This window comes from Larimichthys crocea, chromosome XI (assembly GCF_000972845.2).
Source record: "Larimichthys crocea isolate SSNF chromosome XI, L_crocea_2.0, whole genome shotgun sequence".
Taxonomy (NCBI): domain Eukaryota; kingdom Metazoa; phylum Chordata; class Actinopteri; family Sciaenidae; genus Larimichthys; species Larimichthys crocea.
Window position 1 is genome coordinate 2,505,509 of NC_040021.1, and position 15,233 is coordinate 2,520,741.

Sequence of the window (15,233 nt, forward strand, 5' to 3'; positions counted from 1 at the left end):
CCCACCCGCTGAAGAAAAAAAAATAGAAATGTGGGAGAAAAACACAAACAAGGCTAGTGTCGGCCTTAATGGAAGGATCCCGCCGTGCAATATCAAATGACGAAAGGCTGCCAGGGCGACAGAAGCTAGATAGTGCGCAAATTCAACATGTAGACCCAATTTGTCTGCCATGTAGCAGCGAGGAAGTCGCGATAAGACGTCTCCTATCAGATTCGCTGACATCTCGGATGGACGAAGCAATTATGTGAGCAAGTGGAGGGAAATCTCGGCTGCCGGCATCCCCCCTTCGCTGTAGTACAATGCATTTGTTGTCTTTACACTGTTGGATTGGCCGCCATGCCTTCCCTCCACACAGAGAAGAAGTGTCTCTCCAGCCGGAGCTTGGCAGTTCTGTTGTTGTTGTTTTGGTCCCAGCATTTATCCAGTGTATTATGGCTGTACTATCTCATTAAATTTTAAAGTTGACAGGTTATATTGTTATCAGCGGAATTTAAAATGCATAGTGTAATCGCCCCCATGAGTGGACTGTTCACTTAATAGTGCATAATATTGTAATTTGCTGTTAATTTGGAGTACTGTGCAAAATGCTAACCCCCTTGCCCCATCCTTGGCCTTTCTCTAACCTTGTTTGTTTTTCTTATTTTCTACAAACTGCTTCTCACTTCATGGATATTCATGAGCTTATCCCGTATCAGTGTTATTTGAAATTGCATGGGCTTTATTTTTATGAAAATCCCAAATGTCTTGCCCGAGGCAAGTCTAACAAAAGAATTAGTACCCCACTCTCCCCAAAAAATCTCATTTCCTTTCACTTATAGGGACCTGATACTTCAGAGAGTTCAATTTGAGCTTATTTTTCAAAGAATGTTGCACTCTGTTATTTGTAAATCAAAATCTATGTTCTGAAAAATTTCTTTTTTTCTGGCTTGAATAGCATAGCAACTAAATACCTAATGGTGGTAATTTTGAATTATAGCTACCTCCTAACCAGAGATCAGAAAGACATAATTTCAGTTATACTCAGGGATCGGTTATTTGGGAACACATTAGGAAATATTAACATACATATGCTTGTCATGGAAAGGCAAACTGTATATCATACCTGAGAGGCAAAACCCAGGGCAGCAAAACATCATTTCAACCTTGTGAGCAAAATAATCACTCAGGAACTAAAATGTAAAAAGCACATGAATATTTTACTTTGAAAAAACATCTATCTGAATTAATGTGATTTTTTATTATTATTATTGGGTTATTTCAAGTGGTGCAATTTCTAAAAAATGATTTCAAGTACATACTGTATTTTTGTAGGGATCACAAATTCAGATAAGACAGCTTTATTGATGTCGCTCACATTCCGTTATAATAATTTTTGATAAACTTCAACTTGAGCATCATTGTTAGAATGAATCAGACTGGTTCCACTTGCTGTTGGATTTTTTAATTTAGGGGAATGCCCTCCTCTCCCCGAGCTTTAGGATGATATCATGTTTCATAAAACCACCGAGCGTCAAGTGTGTGAACCGACACGAGACAGATATTCTTCAGTGAGCTAGTCTCGGCTGCATGGAGGTGAAAGGTAACCGACAGCCTCATAAAAGCTCCATGCGTGGGTTACTCAAACCTTTGCTTCTCATTTGTGTGAAAACCCTTTTTGACACCAGCCGCCGACTGTTCAGCTATTCCCTCTGAATCACTGGTCTTAGTAATCGTTTTGCCTGTCAAGCGCGCGCTGGTGCGCGGTCTGCATATTTAATCATAACAGTAATCCTCTTACCTTTCTACAGTTAAATTTCCAGGCACCAAAACCTACATTGACCCCGAAACCTACGAGGACCCAAACAGAGCTGTCCATCAATTTGCCAAGGAGCTGGACGCGTCCTGCATTAAAATCGAGCGGGTTATTGGAGCAGGTGAGCCCATCCTCTGTCTTTCAGCTCGCACTGTTTAGTTACTCGGCACTCTCATATATCATGCTGACAGGCAAATATTTACACTTTGAATAGGGACACAGCTTTATGCATTGTATATTGATAGTGCAATTGCAAAGAGGAGAAAAAAGTTCATTGCAATTAATGTGTGGGCATGTCTGGTAGAGGCAGTCGCAGAGATTCCCACAGCTGAAAAATTGCTGCCACATGGGTTTTACAGAGGCGGTCAATGACAGTATCTATGCATCTCTAGCATGTCTTATTATAGGTCTTGGTTACACTCCCCTGAGTATAACAAGATGTCGTACTCCAATTTGTATTCCACCACTGCACAGCTGCTTTGTCTCAAAATACACTAATAAATTTGTCATTGTGAAGTGCTTGATTTTTTTTTTTCACCCACCCCTTACTCATGAATGCTTTCATCCCACACAGGAGAGTTCGGGGAGGTGTGCAGCGGCCGTCTCAAGCTTCCCGGAAAGCGGGACGTGTCGGTCGCCATCAAGACGTTGAAAGTGGGCTACACGGAGAAGCAGAGGCGGGACTTCCTGTGCGAGGCCAGCATTATGGGGCAGTTCGACCACCCTAACGTGGTTCACCTGGAGGGAGTCGTGACGAGAGGTAATCGCGATCGGTTTCATCACAGTACATTTAGCTTTGGGAGGTAAAAGCACTGTAGATAGAGTGACATTATATCTGATTAAATTAGCAACACTCGCTGTTGAACATTTTTCTCATTTAGACACTGTAATAAAAGGAACAGATGGTAACTTTTAATTAAAAGCCAATGAAACACGCAGCTAAAAATAACTTGGAAGCGTAGCTGATTATTGTGAAGCATTATGTAAGCAAACAAAAAAATCAGGTATCAATTAATCATCTTCTTTTTTTGTCCATCTTTCTCCAGGAAAACCGGTGATGATTGTCATCGAGTACATGGAGAACGGCTCATTAGATGCTTTCCTCAGGGTGAGTATCACCTTTCGAAGGCACAGGAGGCTCAAAGCAGCGTCTTTTCTAACTTTTTCTTTTGCATTGGCTGGAAAGTGTCCCAGACAGCAGGCAGTCTGCAGTAGGATCTGTGCATCACATAAATATCATAAATCTTGTGCTAGAGCTGCTGCAGTGCTGTGACCTACATTTCCCTCATGGTCAGTGAAGATGGCTGACCCGCCTGTGTTTTTCTCTGTGCTGCGCAGAAACACGATGGTCAGTTCACAGTCATCCAGTTGGTGGGGATGCTGCGGGGCATAGCGGCAGGAATGAGATATCTCTCCGATATGGGATACGTCCATCGAGATCTGGCTGCGCGAAACATCCTTGTCAACAGCAATCTTGTATGTAAGGTGTCTGACTTCGGCCTGTCAAGGGTGATCGACGACGATCCCGAGGCTGTCTACACAACAACTGTGAGTCAATTAAAGCACTTGCTCTCTCTCCATACCCACAACACTGTCTGAATTCTCTAATCAAGTCAGAGCCAGCACATGAAAATAGAGCAGAAGTGTGCTCAAGTAGTCTGCACCATGTTTAATATGCAAAACAATGTTCAGTACAATTTTATGACCCTCTAGAAAGGCGATTCCTTATGTATGGCTAGTTAAGCATCTATTAATACTTCATTACAAGCCATCAATAAGAGCGACTTTTGGGTTGCCAGGTCTGGAAATCTCATTGGTTAGTTGTCATGTGTGCATTAACACATTAGCAAGTTCTTAATACAAAAATAATTTCCTGCACACTGTCAACACTTTATTAAAAATAACCTTTCAGGCAAACTGACAGCAGAAATGCAGGTTTCTGGCTTCTAAAGTGTGAATTTGCCTTTTTTCTATGGTTGTAAATTGAATAGTTTCGTTGGTTAAACAAAAGAAGCAGAAATATCTTCTTGGTCTTTTTTCCCCCACTATTTTCTGACATCTAAATGAATAAATGACTTTTTTTAATCCAATAAATAAACCACAAATTTGGTTTAATATTTACACTTAAACTTTATACTTGAAGTAAAACCTTCAAGTACAAAGTGTAAGATCACACAACCTGTCAGGTGAATATTTCAATGCTTTTCTCTTGAACATTATGTAAAAAGAGTAAGAACAATTGTCTTTAAGACATTCATAAAACAGCTTTTTATGTTTATGTTTTATGTTAAGCTGGTAATAACTAACAGCTTGTTCTTTATTCAGTTCTTTCTTGTGCTTTGACCCTGTGTGTAACTGTCAAACTAACTCGTGTCTAATTGATGTTTTAGGGGAAGATGCAGGATGTAATGAATTTGATCTTTACTCCAGCCACTCACCTGCATTTTACTGAACAGGGCGGCAAAATCCCTGTCCGATGGACCGCACCGGAAGCCATTCAGTATCGTAAATTCACCTCCGCGAGTGACGTGTGGAGTTACGGCATTGTCATGTGGGAAGTCATGTCATATGGGGAACGGCCTTACTGGGATATGTCCAATCAAGATGTAAGTTACTACCTGAGATAATCTAACAAAATATGTTTGTCATTGCTGATGGACTATGATATAACGAGGCACCATGATCTGATAGATCGTGTGCAGATTCTCATTCCAGATCTTTGTCAATAATGTGGGAACCCTTGTCAAACTTGTTATAGCCATATTCTCTTTGTTGTTTTGCTATGTTGACACATATTTTCACCCAAACCAAGTAATTTGAAGACATTGCCTTGGGCTCTGAAAAGTTGGGTGGGTTGTCATGAAATGTGTGTTCACAAATAACGAGCTTTTATAAAAAGTATTAGTACAGTGGAGGTTGTGCTTTGCTTGTGTGCCATCTAAAAAAAATAATCTTCCATTCTTATGAGAATTTTTCTCCAGATTCATCTCTAATTATCCCTGATGAAGTCATACCACTAAAACATTGAAAATGACAGACACAAATCTCAGTTTATGGTTCTTCTTTGAGGCGTTCTCTGCAGGGACAGTACCCTTGGTCTTAATTAGTTCAAGAAGTCTTCATCATGCCATTTGAATCCATTTGATCGTCCTGAAATGGAACATGCATAAAAATGAAGCCTGTGGAACATGGATTTGATGCTGGTGTTAATGTAAATAACAGAAGAGGAAAACACTTGTCATGCAGAATACATTTGATACAGATGTCTTTCAACATTTATAATGACTTATGGTAATGCAAACCAACGGGAGCAGCAGTATTGAACCAGTCACACAGCAAGCAGCTTGTGCATATTTTGCAGTTTTGCATTGCAATCGTTGTTTTGTTTTAGACACAGAACTCAAAGATGTGAAGACTGGAGCCGCCTTTCCACAGCAGGAACTTTCCCTGGGGTCTGGAAACCTTTGAAGGAACTCAGTACAATTCCACTGCAGGGACCGGGGTCTAAATGAAGTTCCTGGGACATGATTTTACCCCCAAAATGTCCCTGCTCAGTGGGTAGTTTTTTCAAAAAGATAGGCGTGGCTCTTGCAGTGTGAACTTTTCTGACTGGCAGAGTACTCGAATGATGACATATATGGCATCATTGTTGTATAGTCCCATGTGTAAAAACAGCACTCTTTCACGCATCGGGACTAATCTGCCTAATCATCATGAGTCTTTAGACAACATCCTTCAAAAACAGCAAGAACTAAATTATTCTGTGGCCAGAATTATTTATATGTGTTTGTGCAAGATTTATGTTGGATTTGTACAAAACCTACACATCAAGTAATACAATAATCCTGATTATTTTACAGGATTCACTGTAAATAAAATAAAGTCAAACCTCAGGCATAGTCTAAGAAAGATATTTTAGCTCCTGCAACTTGTAGCAATGCAGCTGTGAAATACTGAAAAAAAGCAAAAGATAAACAGTTACAATGCTTCAAAGTCCCAGAATTCTCTCCCTGCTGACTGCTGATGTTATGAAACTCAATGCACCAGAGCGAGAAGGGAATTTTGGAGATTTAGTGATTCTATTAGGTGTAGCTAAATCAGAGAATGTATTTTAAACTTGTTGAACTCATTTTATCAGAAATATCAAGATGATGGTTTTTGCACCAGTCGTGCCATATCAAGCAAATTATAAGAGCTGACTGCTGACTCCTGCCCACAGTTTACTCACACTTATTTTCACAAATGTCACAAATTGCTCCTAATGACCTGCAGTTTTCTGACTGCTGTTGCCTTCTTTGATGCCGACCCCTGCTGAGAAAGTCCAATTGCCCCAGACCACTTGAAGCCGTTCCTTATTGCAGGACATTTGACACAATTTGATTGATGGCAGAAGGCAAGCAAGTTCTGGCTTTACAATTCCTATATGGTCTTTAGCACCCACAGCATCATGGCTAAACATTAAGATTCTCCAGCGCTCCAAAGCAAAGGCCAGCTGATTGAACAACCAGATTGCTAGAAATGCTAAACAACGTGGATGGGCATTAAAAGTGGCGTATGTGATGTTTTGACGCTCTACTACTTGACAGAAATCAATGTCAGAATTTTTTTGCGCTTTGTCAAGATGTCAGCAAACATCCTCCAGAGATGGAGAAATAACATTATTTGCATTTTCCCCAACAGTTTCAGTGTTTTGACACCTTTTCCCTCCATGACTCATGCTTGCCTGAGCGGTCCTGACACGAATAGCTGATGAACATATGCAGAAACGTACACAGCTCCTTATCCACACAATAAAGGAAGGGTAGCTTGAGGCTCAAATCAAAGTGCCCGCTGCGCCTATACTGTTCTTACAGCATTGACTTTTAATGAACTCTGTGCTAAACTACACGCAAGCTCTGCTTTTCTATTATTTATCAGAGCCAAATATAGCTTTTTGTTTAGACAAATGTCGGAATTTAATCTCGGTGTTCACTGTGGCATCTAAAATACTAAATAGCTGCAATGTAACCAGAAACTTTACCCTTTACCCGACCTCAAAGGTTATGAGTACAATCTTGAAATCATCTCTAAAAGTTGCAGTCAGCCAGTAAAGAGAGACAAAGATTGCTGTAATATGAGTCCATTTTCTAAAGAGGTGGTTAAAAGCTTAGCTGCAGCATTTAGCACTTACTGAAGGCGGGAGATTGTTTCCCGAGTGAGGCCAGTGAGTGGAGAGCTACAATAATCGAGCAAAGAATAAAAGCATGTGTAACCTTTTCATGATCAGTAAACGAGAGAAAAGCTTTGATTTTAGTGTTTGAACCGACACCTTTTTAACATGACCAGCTCGTTTACTTACAGTTTCACATCCTGGATTTCACATCCTATTTTAGCAATTATCACCTACGAATTATTATCACAGTTTGCTCAGATGTAGGGACACGGTGACTAGTATAATAAGTTTATAATCGTAATATATACCGTAGGACCCAAGAACCAAGGACAACAATCAGGCTAATTCACACATTGTCTAAACTGGTTATTTGAAAGTGAAAATGAATCTTAATCTTAGTTAAAAGTTATGCCAGTAAACTCCATTATCAACAAGGTCAAACCTACTTAAACACAGTTAATCCATCCTTATAGCTATACTTACCCTTCTCGACTGGTGCCAGTGCGATCTCTGGATGAATTAAACGCAACCACAACAGACAGAAATGAAACTTGACTAAAACAAGGCCAGGGTTCTCCAACAATTCAGTGTTGTGGTTCCATAAAGTTGGGGGATCTTTTTATAAACAGATGTAAGACAAGAATGGTTCAAATTGATCCTGCAGAGGCAAAGACATTTAGACTTTTGGTATTTAGAAGAGTCTTCCAAAAAAGCTGGATCCTAATCTTCCAACACAGACTTCCTGTTAAAAATCCCAAACTGAGGTACCTCGGTTATATCACGAGTAACTGACAAAGATCCTCTAGAGCCAAACAAACAGGACATTATACAGTGTTTTCCCAGGCTGCTTCGTGAATGGGAAACCTGACTACACAATTCTAGCTTAAAGCTCATCAGTGTAGTTACTTTCTGTGGTTCTGCTTTGAGTCCTCATGTTCGCGTTCACTGCACTGTTCAATCATCAAATCTAGTTAGTCTTTCATTCGTCAGTGCACAACATCTGCTGTAGGTAACCAACAAATGATTAAGCTCTGACACTTCTGTTTACAAACTTGGTGATTAAAGGATAAAATGTGCATGAAGAGTAGTAAATTATTCACTTTGTCAGAAAGGGTTAGGCTGACACCAAAGGGTTTGGGCTAAGGATTATACTAAATCCTGACACTAATGACTCCATCTGTTTTTCATTCTCCAGGTCATAAAGGCGATAGAGGAGGGCTACCGTCTTCCAGCCCCGATGGACTGTCCACCAGGCCTGCATCAGCTAATGCTGGACTGCTGGCAGAAAGACAGAGCGGAACGTCCCAAATTTGATCAGATAGTTGGCATCCTTGATAAGATGATCCGCAACCCTAACACCTTGAAAACCCCAGTGGGAACATGTACAAGGTGAGGAAAGGAACTTTTTTTTTTTTTTTAATGTGGCTTCATACAATAAAGTTTCACATTTATTTCAGCACATTAGTAGATAATCCAAAGTGTCCAGCGGATGATTTAGCCTCTGTAGTCCACAGATGAAAGATAAATCCCGGGGGATCAATACCCCAAAGCAGCTACCATGGCTTTATGGTCAATAGAAGGGCTTTTAAATCAATCTCTATAATGAGTTCCTGGTACTTTAAAGTGCAGTGGGAACTTCAGACCTCACTCTGACGTTTGTCAGATGAATTCTATCTGCAGTCAGAACATACTTTCCAGAGGTGAGATTGAGACTCAAAGGTTACAACTGGTTAAAAAGCACTTCATTATATGGAGGATGTATAGAGGGAATGTATTCAGATTGAAAATATACTTTAAAAAATTGTTTACAGGAGCAGAAAGCTGACGTGCTGCATCTGTTTGTAAATGTCTTATTGATTGAAGCCTCCAATCAACTAGATTTCTCGCAATCTACTGCACCACTGGATGCCTTTGGTCGTCACTTTGTCTCGTCTCCTGCTTGATTGTGTTTTCAGCAGAACGTTTCCCTTTTAACATAAGACATAAACATCTTTCTGTGCTCATCCCACAGACCAATTAGTCCACTGTTAGATCAGAGCACACCAGACTTCACTGCTTTCCGCTCAGTGGGAGAGTGGCTGGAAGCCATCAAGATGGAGCGATACCGAGACAACTTCACAGCAGCTGGCTACAGTTCCCTGGAATCTGTGGCCAGGATGTCAATCGAGTGAGTAGATATGAAGCCCTCAAGTGGTTAAGCATCTGTAGAGAACATTAATACCAGACACATTTAGACTGTGATCTCACCTACACTTCACTGCCTTCTATCTGAACCTGAGCAAACCAATATACGTTGTTGCATTTTGCATTCAAATGGAGTTTTGCACATTGCAAGAGGTTTCCAAGATTCTCTAACTTACCATAAATATTCAGGTAGTGGACCTTCTTTACTTCCCCAAACCTCAGGGAGAATCAGGTTTATATTAAAGTCTGGCCTTTATTCCTTCCCTGATTTGTTGTTATACTTCATCATAATTTCATTGAGCATACACACAATGAAACTCAAACTTTTATAGACAGACGTTTCACGTTAAAAGTCATAATTGTTTCCCATCCTGCTTGTATTAAGCATTAAAGATTAATTTCCTTTAAATTATCATGCTATAAAAAAGGATGTTTTATATATTTAATTTACAAAAGGCTTCATATTTCGATAATACAAAATACTATATTTACAAACTACAATCTAACAATTTAAAAACAATAAATACATAGATGCAACTTTATATTTATATTTTAAAAAGACAGAAACCAATATACAAACAACTCAACTCAGGCTAGGTCAACACCACAATGATGCCATTTTGTGACACACATATATCATATTTCATATTTTAGCAGAGCAGGTCGGCACAGTGACATTTTTAAACATTTGTCTGGCACTACACCATCATGGAAGTTTAAGAAGCAGTCTCATGCCATTGATGAGCCTCTGTGATCATATTTTGATTTTTAACTGTAAAATATCTAACTAACCTACAACTCTTTGCTCCAGCCAGTCAAGCACACATCATGGGTGTTCTGTACTGTGTTGAGATATTTTGAATGCATGTCTGTATTTTTCTTATACATTTTAATTTCTCTGTTGTTCTTTCTCATAACTATGAAGTGCATTACTAACAAGACTACAAATGTGTAAAACAAAAGCATGTATTTTGACCCTTCACTTTTATTTGGGAATTTACTAAAGTTAGACACATTTGAAGAGAAGTGTTGCTCCAAACAACCCAACTAAGTCAAACCCACAGTTGTCCTAATCACTTCTTGTTTGCTTAGAACAATGTACAAGCCATTCTCAGCCCCATAATGTAGCAGCACAATTAACACCCATGTACAGCGAGTTTAGAGCTTCTGTGCAGTTGTGTGTGTTAGTTTGACTGATCTAAAACCTCACAAGAAAAAGACAGTTTAATGCTCTGCGGTCAGCTGGGATGCTTTTATATGTCTCCCACAATTCCATATCAAAAACTTTCATGATGAACTGGAGTGCACTCTTTGGTGTTTTATTACATTCTTAGCAGTTGAGAGCAGCTGAATATGAACATCAGTCCAGGCTTATGTTGGGTGGCCTACCCTTGATTTGTTACTCAGACCTTCCAATGACCATCAGATGTCAACATCCATCTCCACATCTCCATAAAATGCTCAAGGGTTCAAATAAACTTTCCAAACATAAGTTGCCAAGGAACAAATTTCAGATCATACTTTTTGTGCTACATCATCCTTGAAGCTGATGTTAAAACGTATTATTGAGATTCATAAACAGGCCTGCTGTGTTGCCTTTTTTGTCCCCTTTACTCACAATAATGAAAAAGCTGAGGCTGTAAATCTCTCTTGTTTTTGCCCCTCACTGTGGTCCGGTGCATTGATTGATGTGCTGTCCTGTCTTTCAGGGACGTGATGAGCTTGGGGATCACGCTGGTAGGCCATCAGAAAAAGATCATGAGCAGCATACAGACAACGAGAGCCCAGATGCTGCATCTTCACGGCACAGGTGTCCAGGTGTGACGGCGGACTGCGATGGGCCGCATCGGATGGGGCGAAAAACAGAGACAGAACTTATCTGGAGCAGTGCCTGGGACGTAACCGGGATAATCGTCAAAGTAAACGGACATCTGTTATGTCTGACTCTTCCGGCTGTGTCTGGAGTGAAATCATTCCTTTGTTCCTCAGTGAAGGATTGCGGTCTGCCCCTTCAAAGGGCACTAAAGAGGAAAAGGGCAAAAAACAGCAACAAAAAAAGAAACTACCTGGACGAGACGACTTCCTTTTTTTTTTGATTGTTTTTGATTTTATTTTTAGAAGCGCTTACGAACTCAACCACATATCAAATGGCGCATAAGAAAGGAGTTTGACGCTTACTTTCCTTTAACTTAATGAATGGTTTAAGTGCACACCATCGCTATGGATTTCCTTTAAAAAGAACAAAAAAAAAACAACTTGTCTACTTGCAGTGGTTTCACTTGTACCTTTTTCTAATTTGTTAATTTTCTTTCCTGCCACAGTGACATGCTGTGGCCCAAACAGCAGTTTTTTCTCTTGTACTTGGACTTGACAACAGGGTAAACTCTTTTATCCAAACGCAAAAGGAAACTTTTTAGGCGCAGATTCAAAGGTACTTTTTTTGTGCTGACACACGCTGGACTGTTTGACCTGTTTGCAGTGACTCATGTTTTCCTTCATGTGCTGTTGAAGTGAAAATCGTATCCTCACATGCTTCGTTTGCAGCCCACACTGATGGGTATTTGACGTGGTTTCAGATTTTCTTTCTTCTTTTTTTTTGTTGTTGAGGATTTTTCGGAAGAGTGCAACACTGAGAAGACGCGGGAGGCGAATTGTTCTTCGAATCACCAGACTTTTATATCAGAGTAGCAATATCCTTTGTCTTGTGATCACTACAGGACACAGAGAACAGTTCCTTTGATTTGATTGTTGAGAATGTTGCGGCACTGTTTGTAGATTGTATCGAAACTGAAACCACCGCAAATTGTTTTGCCATCAATTTGCCTAAAATGTTGCAGACAGTGTATTTCCAGTGCATCGTTGAGCTGCAAATACAGTTTTTAAAAGGTGGATCCAAGAAAGGTGTAGACTTAATACTGCCTTAAAATGTGTTAGATTAAGTATTGCCACTATTTTAGGCACTTCAATGGCAATGCTTTATGCGGTTCATTTAAGGTGTGGACAAGCTCCCTTTTTTTATGTTTTTATGTTTGTTTTTATTTGTTTGCCTTGTAGTGTGATGTCTTTTTATCTGGAACTTGAACTGGTGAAATCAAGTGCATGGACATGGTTTAATGCCACGAGTGACACAGTCAGCAAAGTCGAGATGGACTAAACAGAGCAATAATTACCAGGTAGAAATGGCCCTCACCTGACATTTTTTTAAGGTGCTAGGTTTTATCGCATGTGTGTGCTGTGCTGAGACAAACCCTTTGGCAAGATTCAGTCGCCACCGGAAAGGACAGGAATGTACCTCTATGACCTAAAAAGAAAAAAAAAAAAAAGGTTTGGAAAACTGCCGTGCCAAGTCATCAAATGAAATAATCATGTCGTATTTCACTGCTATAATATGCTAAACGTTTGATGGAGTTCTAACATGGCATGGTAATGTTAAATAGAGTGGCTGCAGAGATGAAAGAAGCACCATTCGAAACACTACAAAGGTGCCAATTAGTCATGCTGACATCATCTTATGACACTGACACGCCGCCCGGAAATCAAAATCAGGTTTAGGGTCTGAAAATGCCGGAGCAAGCGAAGGAGCCCGTTAAATCCCACCGTCCCGGCTCTGTAGGCAGCCGTGCAGCCCCCCCCCCCACACTTGTTTATTCATGCGTCTCCGCCACTCAACCCTCAGAGGCGTGGATGTGACGGAACATGCATTAAAGTGTCTCTTAAGATTGCTCCTCTTTTCTTTCTGTGCGGCTTTGTATGGTGAACAGAGACGACGGGGGCTTTGCAGAAGATGTTCTAAAAGCCAATCAACCTATTCAGTGCCATCTGTCTCCACCTCAAATGCAAAAAAAAAAGAAAAAAGTTTCCATGTCGAGTATGTTTAAGTGCAGTATTCTTTGGTACGAACATGCAGTTATTCATCCGTCATGTAAAGAGGAGCGGCGTTCACAGATGAGGACCATTACAGCATCTTCTTTTTACTGCCGCTGTAACCTGAGAGAAAAATCTCCCTTTTCAAAGCTGCAGTCATTTCTTTTAACTTTGTTGTTTTTCATCTCATATGCAAAGAGAAAGAACCTCAAGCTCACAGTAACACCATTAGCAGTGTTCTTCATTCTCTCCATTGTCTCTGCATCCGCATTAAGCCAGCTACATTTGAGAACACGTCTTTTTTTTTCTCTGCGTTTTTTGGCCTTCTGTCCAGACTAAGCCGGTGTGGAGCACTTTTGTGAAAACGGTCTCCGGGGTGGATAAATCTGAAAGGCAAGGGGAAACGAGGGAGACATAAGCCTGCCCAGACACTATTGAGTAAAGTCGGTCACCTCTAAAGGGGTAGTCCTACAGCGGATGTGGACCAGAGTCATGACATGGCTGCAGAGACGGATGTGTTTCGTACTGTCTACATATAAAGTCTGCACAGTCGTACACATACATTTACACTCAGTGTAAGTGAAAGAGCTGATCACAACACATCTGTATTAATGTTTATTTTGCAACCTTGCAATCATAAAAAAAAACTTTTATGATCAGTTGCTTTGCCAATTATTTTCTCAATTAATCGATTGGTCTATAAAATGTAAAAACAACCAGAAAATAATGAAAACTGCCCTCACATTTTCTCTCAAATGTTTCGTCCAAAAAAATCTCCAACAATCCAGAAATCCAGAAATGTTAAGGACAACAGGACCAACATTTGAAAAGACGTGACTCAAACAATTTATAAATTCTACATTTTCTGTTCATTTATTTATCATTTAATGGTGACGGCTCTACATTTCATTGGCTCAGTTGAATAGAAATGACTGATCTGCCCTTTAAACAGGAAATATTGATGAGCCCTCATCTATGTACTTCATGCTCGTTCCATTGTCTAACTGTTAAAACACTGTACAAATGATCACAGAAACTAGGAGGTTGAACTAGTTGAGACCCGGCACACTAACCCCTCGTTCACCAACCAAAAGAAGTCAGAATGTAGCTGCTGTCCAGCTACTTATGTGAACACATGATGTCATGTTTTAGACATGAATTTGTGTATTTTTAGACTCGCCCAGCTTAGTCTGGATTTACACTTAGATCCATTTTCACTGTGGGACTCACCTTTGTGAGGAGACACCAGGAATTATCCCTGACCAGCTCAGAGCCCCTGTCTCATACACACACACACACACACACACACACACACACACACACACGCACACACACTCCCTTTATCCATACAGCAGAGCTCAGCAATTGGGCCTTGGCCAGACCTTTGAATTGAATACAGGCATAAAGTCATTCAGTCAGCACAAAACTCCCCAGTTCACAGGCAGCACTCTCTCTCTCACTCCACCCTCCCCGACTCCCTGCTCTGATTTAAAAAAAACGGGCCCCTGGAGGCCTCTCACACCCCAAGGTAGAATACCTCTGCCGCCCCCCCTTTACTTTTTTTCCTGTGCTGGGGAAACAGCAGTTTGAGCCAAATTGAGATTAAGGCCAGGATACAATCGATTTCAATGTCCAAATCACCTGCAACCTTCACCAACAGAAGTCACTTTACTGTCTGTTTCAGCTCGTTTCATCCACATTTTAAACTTCAGGTTGCTAAACTCTGGACAAAAAAAAAAAAAAAAAAAGTTGTGACTATTTCAGCAAAAACACAAAAAGAACTAAAAAAAAAACATTGAAAAAAAAGACAAAAAATTCAGGATGTAGAGGACCGGCTGGAATCAGGACTAGTGTAGAGTATGAAGTTATTTTTCAAATCTTGTGGTTCAGCAGTTGGAAATTAGTTTCACCGCTCTGGCGAGGTGGTGGATAATTCCAAAGAGTGCAGCACTGTTGATTGTGTCAGAAAGAGCCGAGATTTGAGGGAATCTTTGTATATGTTCTAATTGTAAAACTTGTACATTTTATTTATATTGTTTTTTACACATATTACTCAGTAGAGAGCTCTGAATACATTGAAAATGCACTATATTTTTCTATCTCGCAGATGAATTATTGTCACCCACAAGATTTCAGTTGTACATATTTTTTTTCATTTAGGACCAAAGACAGCTGATAGGATTTCCATCTTTACTTTGACGTTGTTTTGATTTGCCTTTTAGTTTGTTGTACAGTAATACA

At 40.1% G+C, this 15,233-nt stretch overlaps 1 protein-coding gene across 5 annotated transcripts in view; it reads left to right on the forward strand.

Moving 5' to 3' along the window:
* Window positions 1-14,762, forward strand: part of epha7 (eph receptor A7) — a 79,323-nt gene extending 64,561 nt beyond the window's left edge. For 2 of the 5 annotated variants that reach the window (XM_019258490.2, XM_027284125.1), the window contains exons 10-17: window positions 1,788-1,913; window positions 2,367-2,552; window positions 2,839-2,900; window positions 3,131-3,340; window positions 4,183-4,398; window positions 8,140-8,333; window positions 8,956-9,111; window positions 10,838-14,762. In XM_019258490.2, the coding sequence (XP_019114035.2) occupies window positions 1,788-1,913; window positions 2,367-2,552; window positions 2,839-2,900; window positions 3,131-3,340; window positions 4,183-4,398; window positions 8,140-8,333; window positions 8,956-9,111; window positions 10,838-10,952 (1,265 nt within the window). In that variant the 3' untranslated portion in view covers window positions 10,953-14,762. The remainder of the gene's footprint in view (window positions 1-1,787; window positions 1,914-2,366; window positions 2,553-2,838; window positions 2,901-3,130; window positions 3,341-4,182; window positions 4,399-8,139; window positions 8,334-8,955; window positions 9,112-10,837) is intronic. The other 3 variants (XM_027284127.1, XM_027284126.1, XM_027284128.1) reach the window with 3 other exon arrangements.
* Window positions 14,763-15,233: the final 471 nt, after the last annotated feature.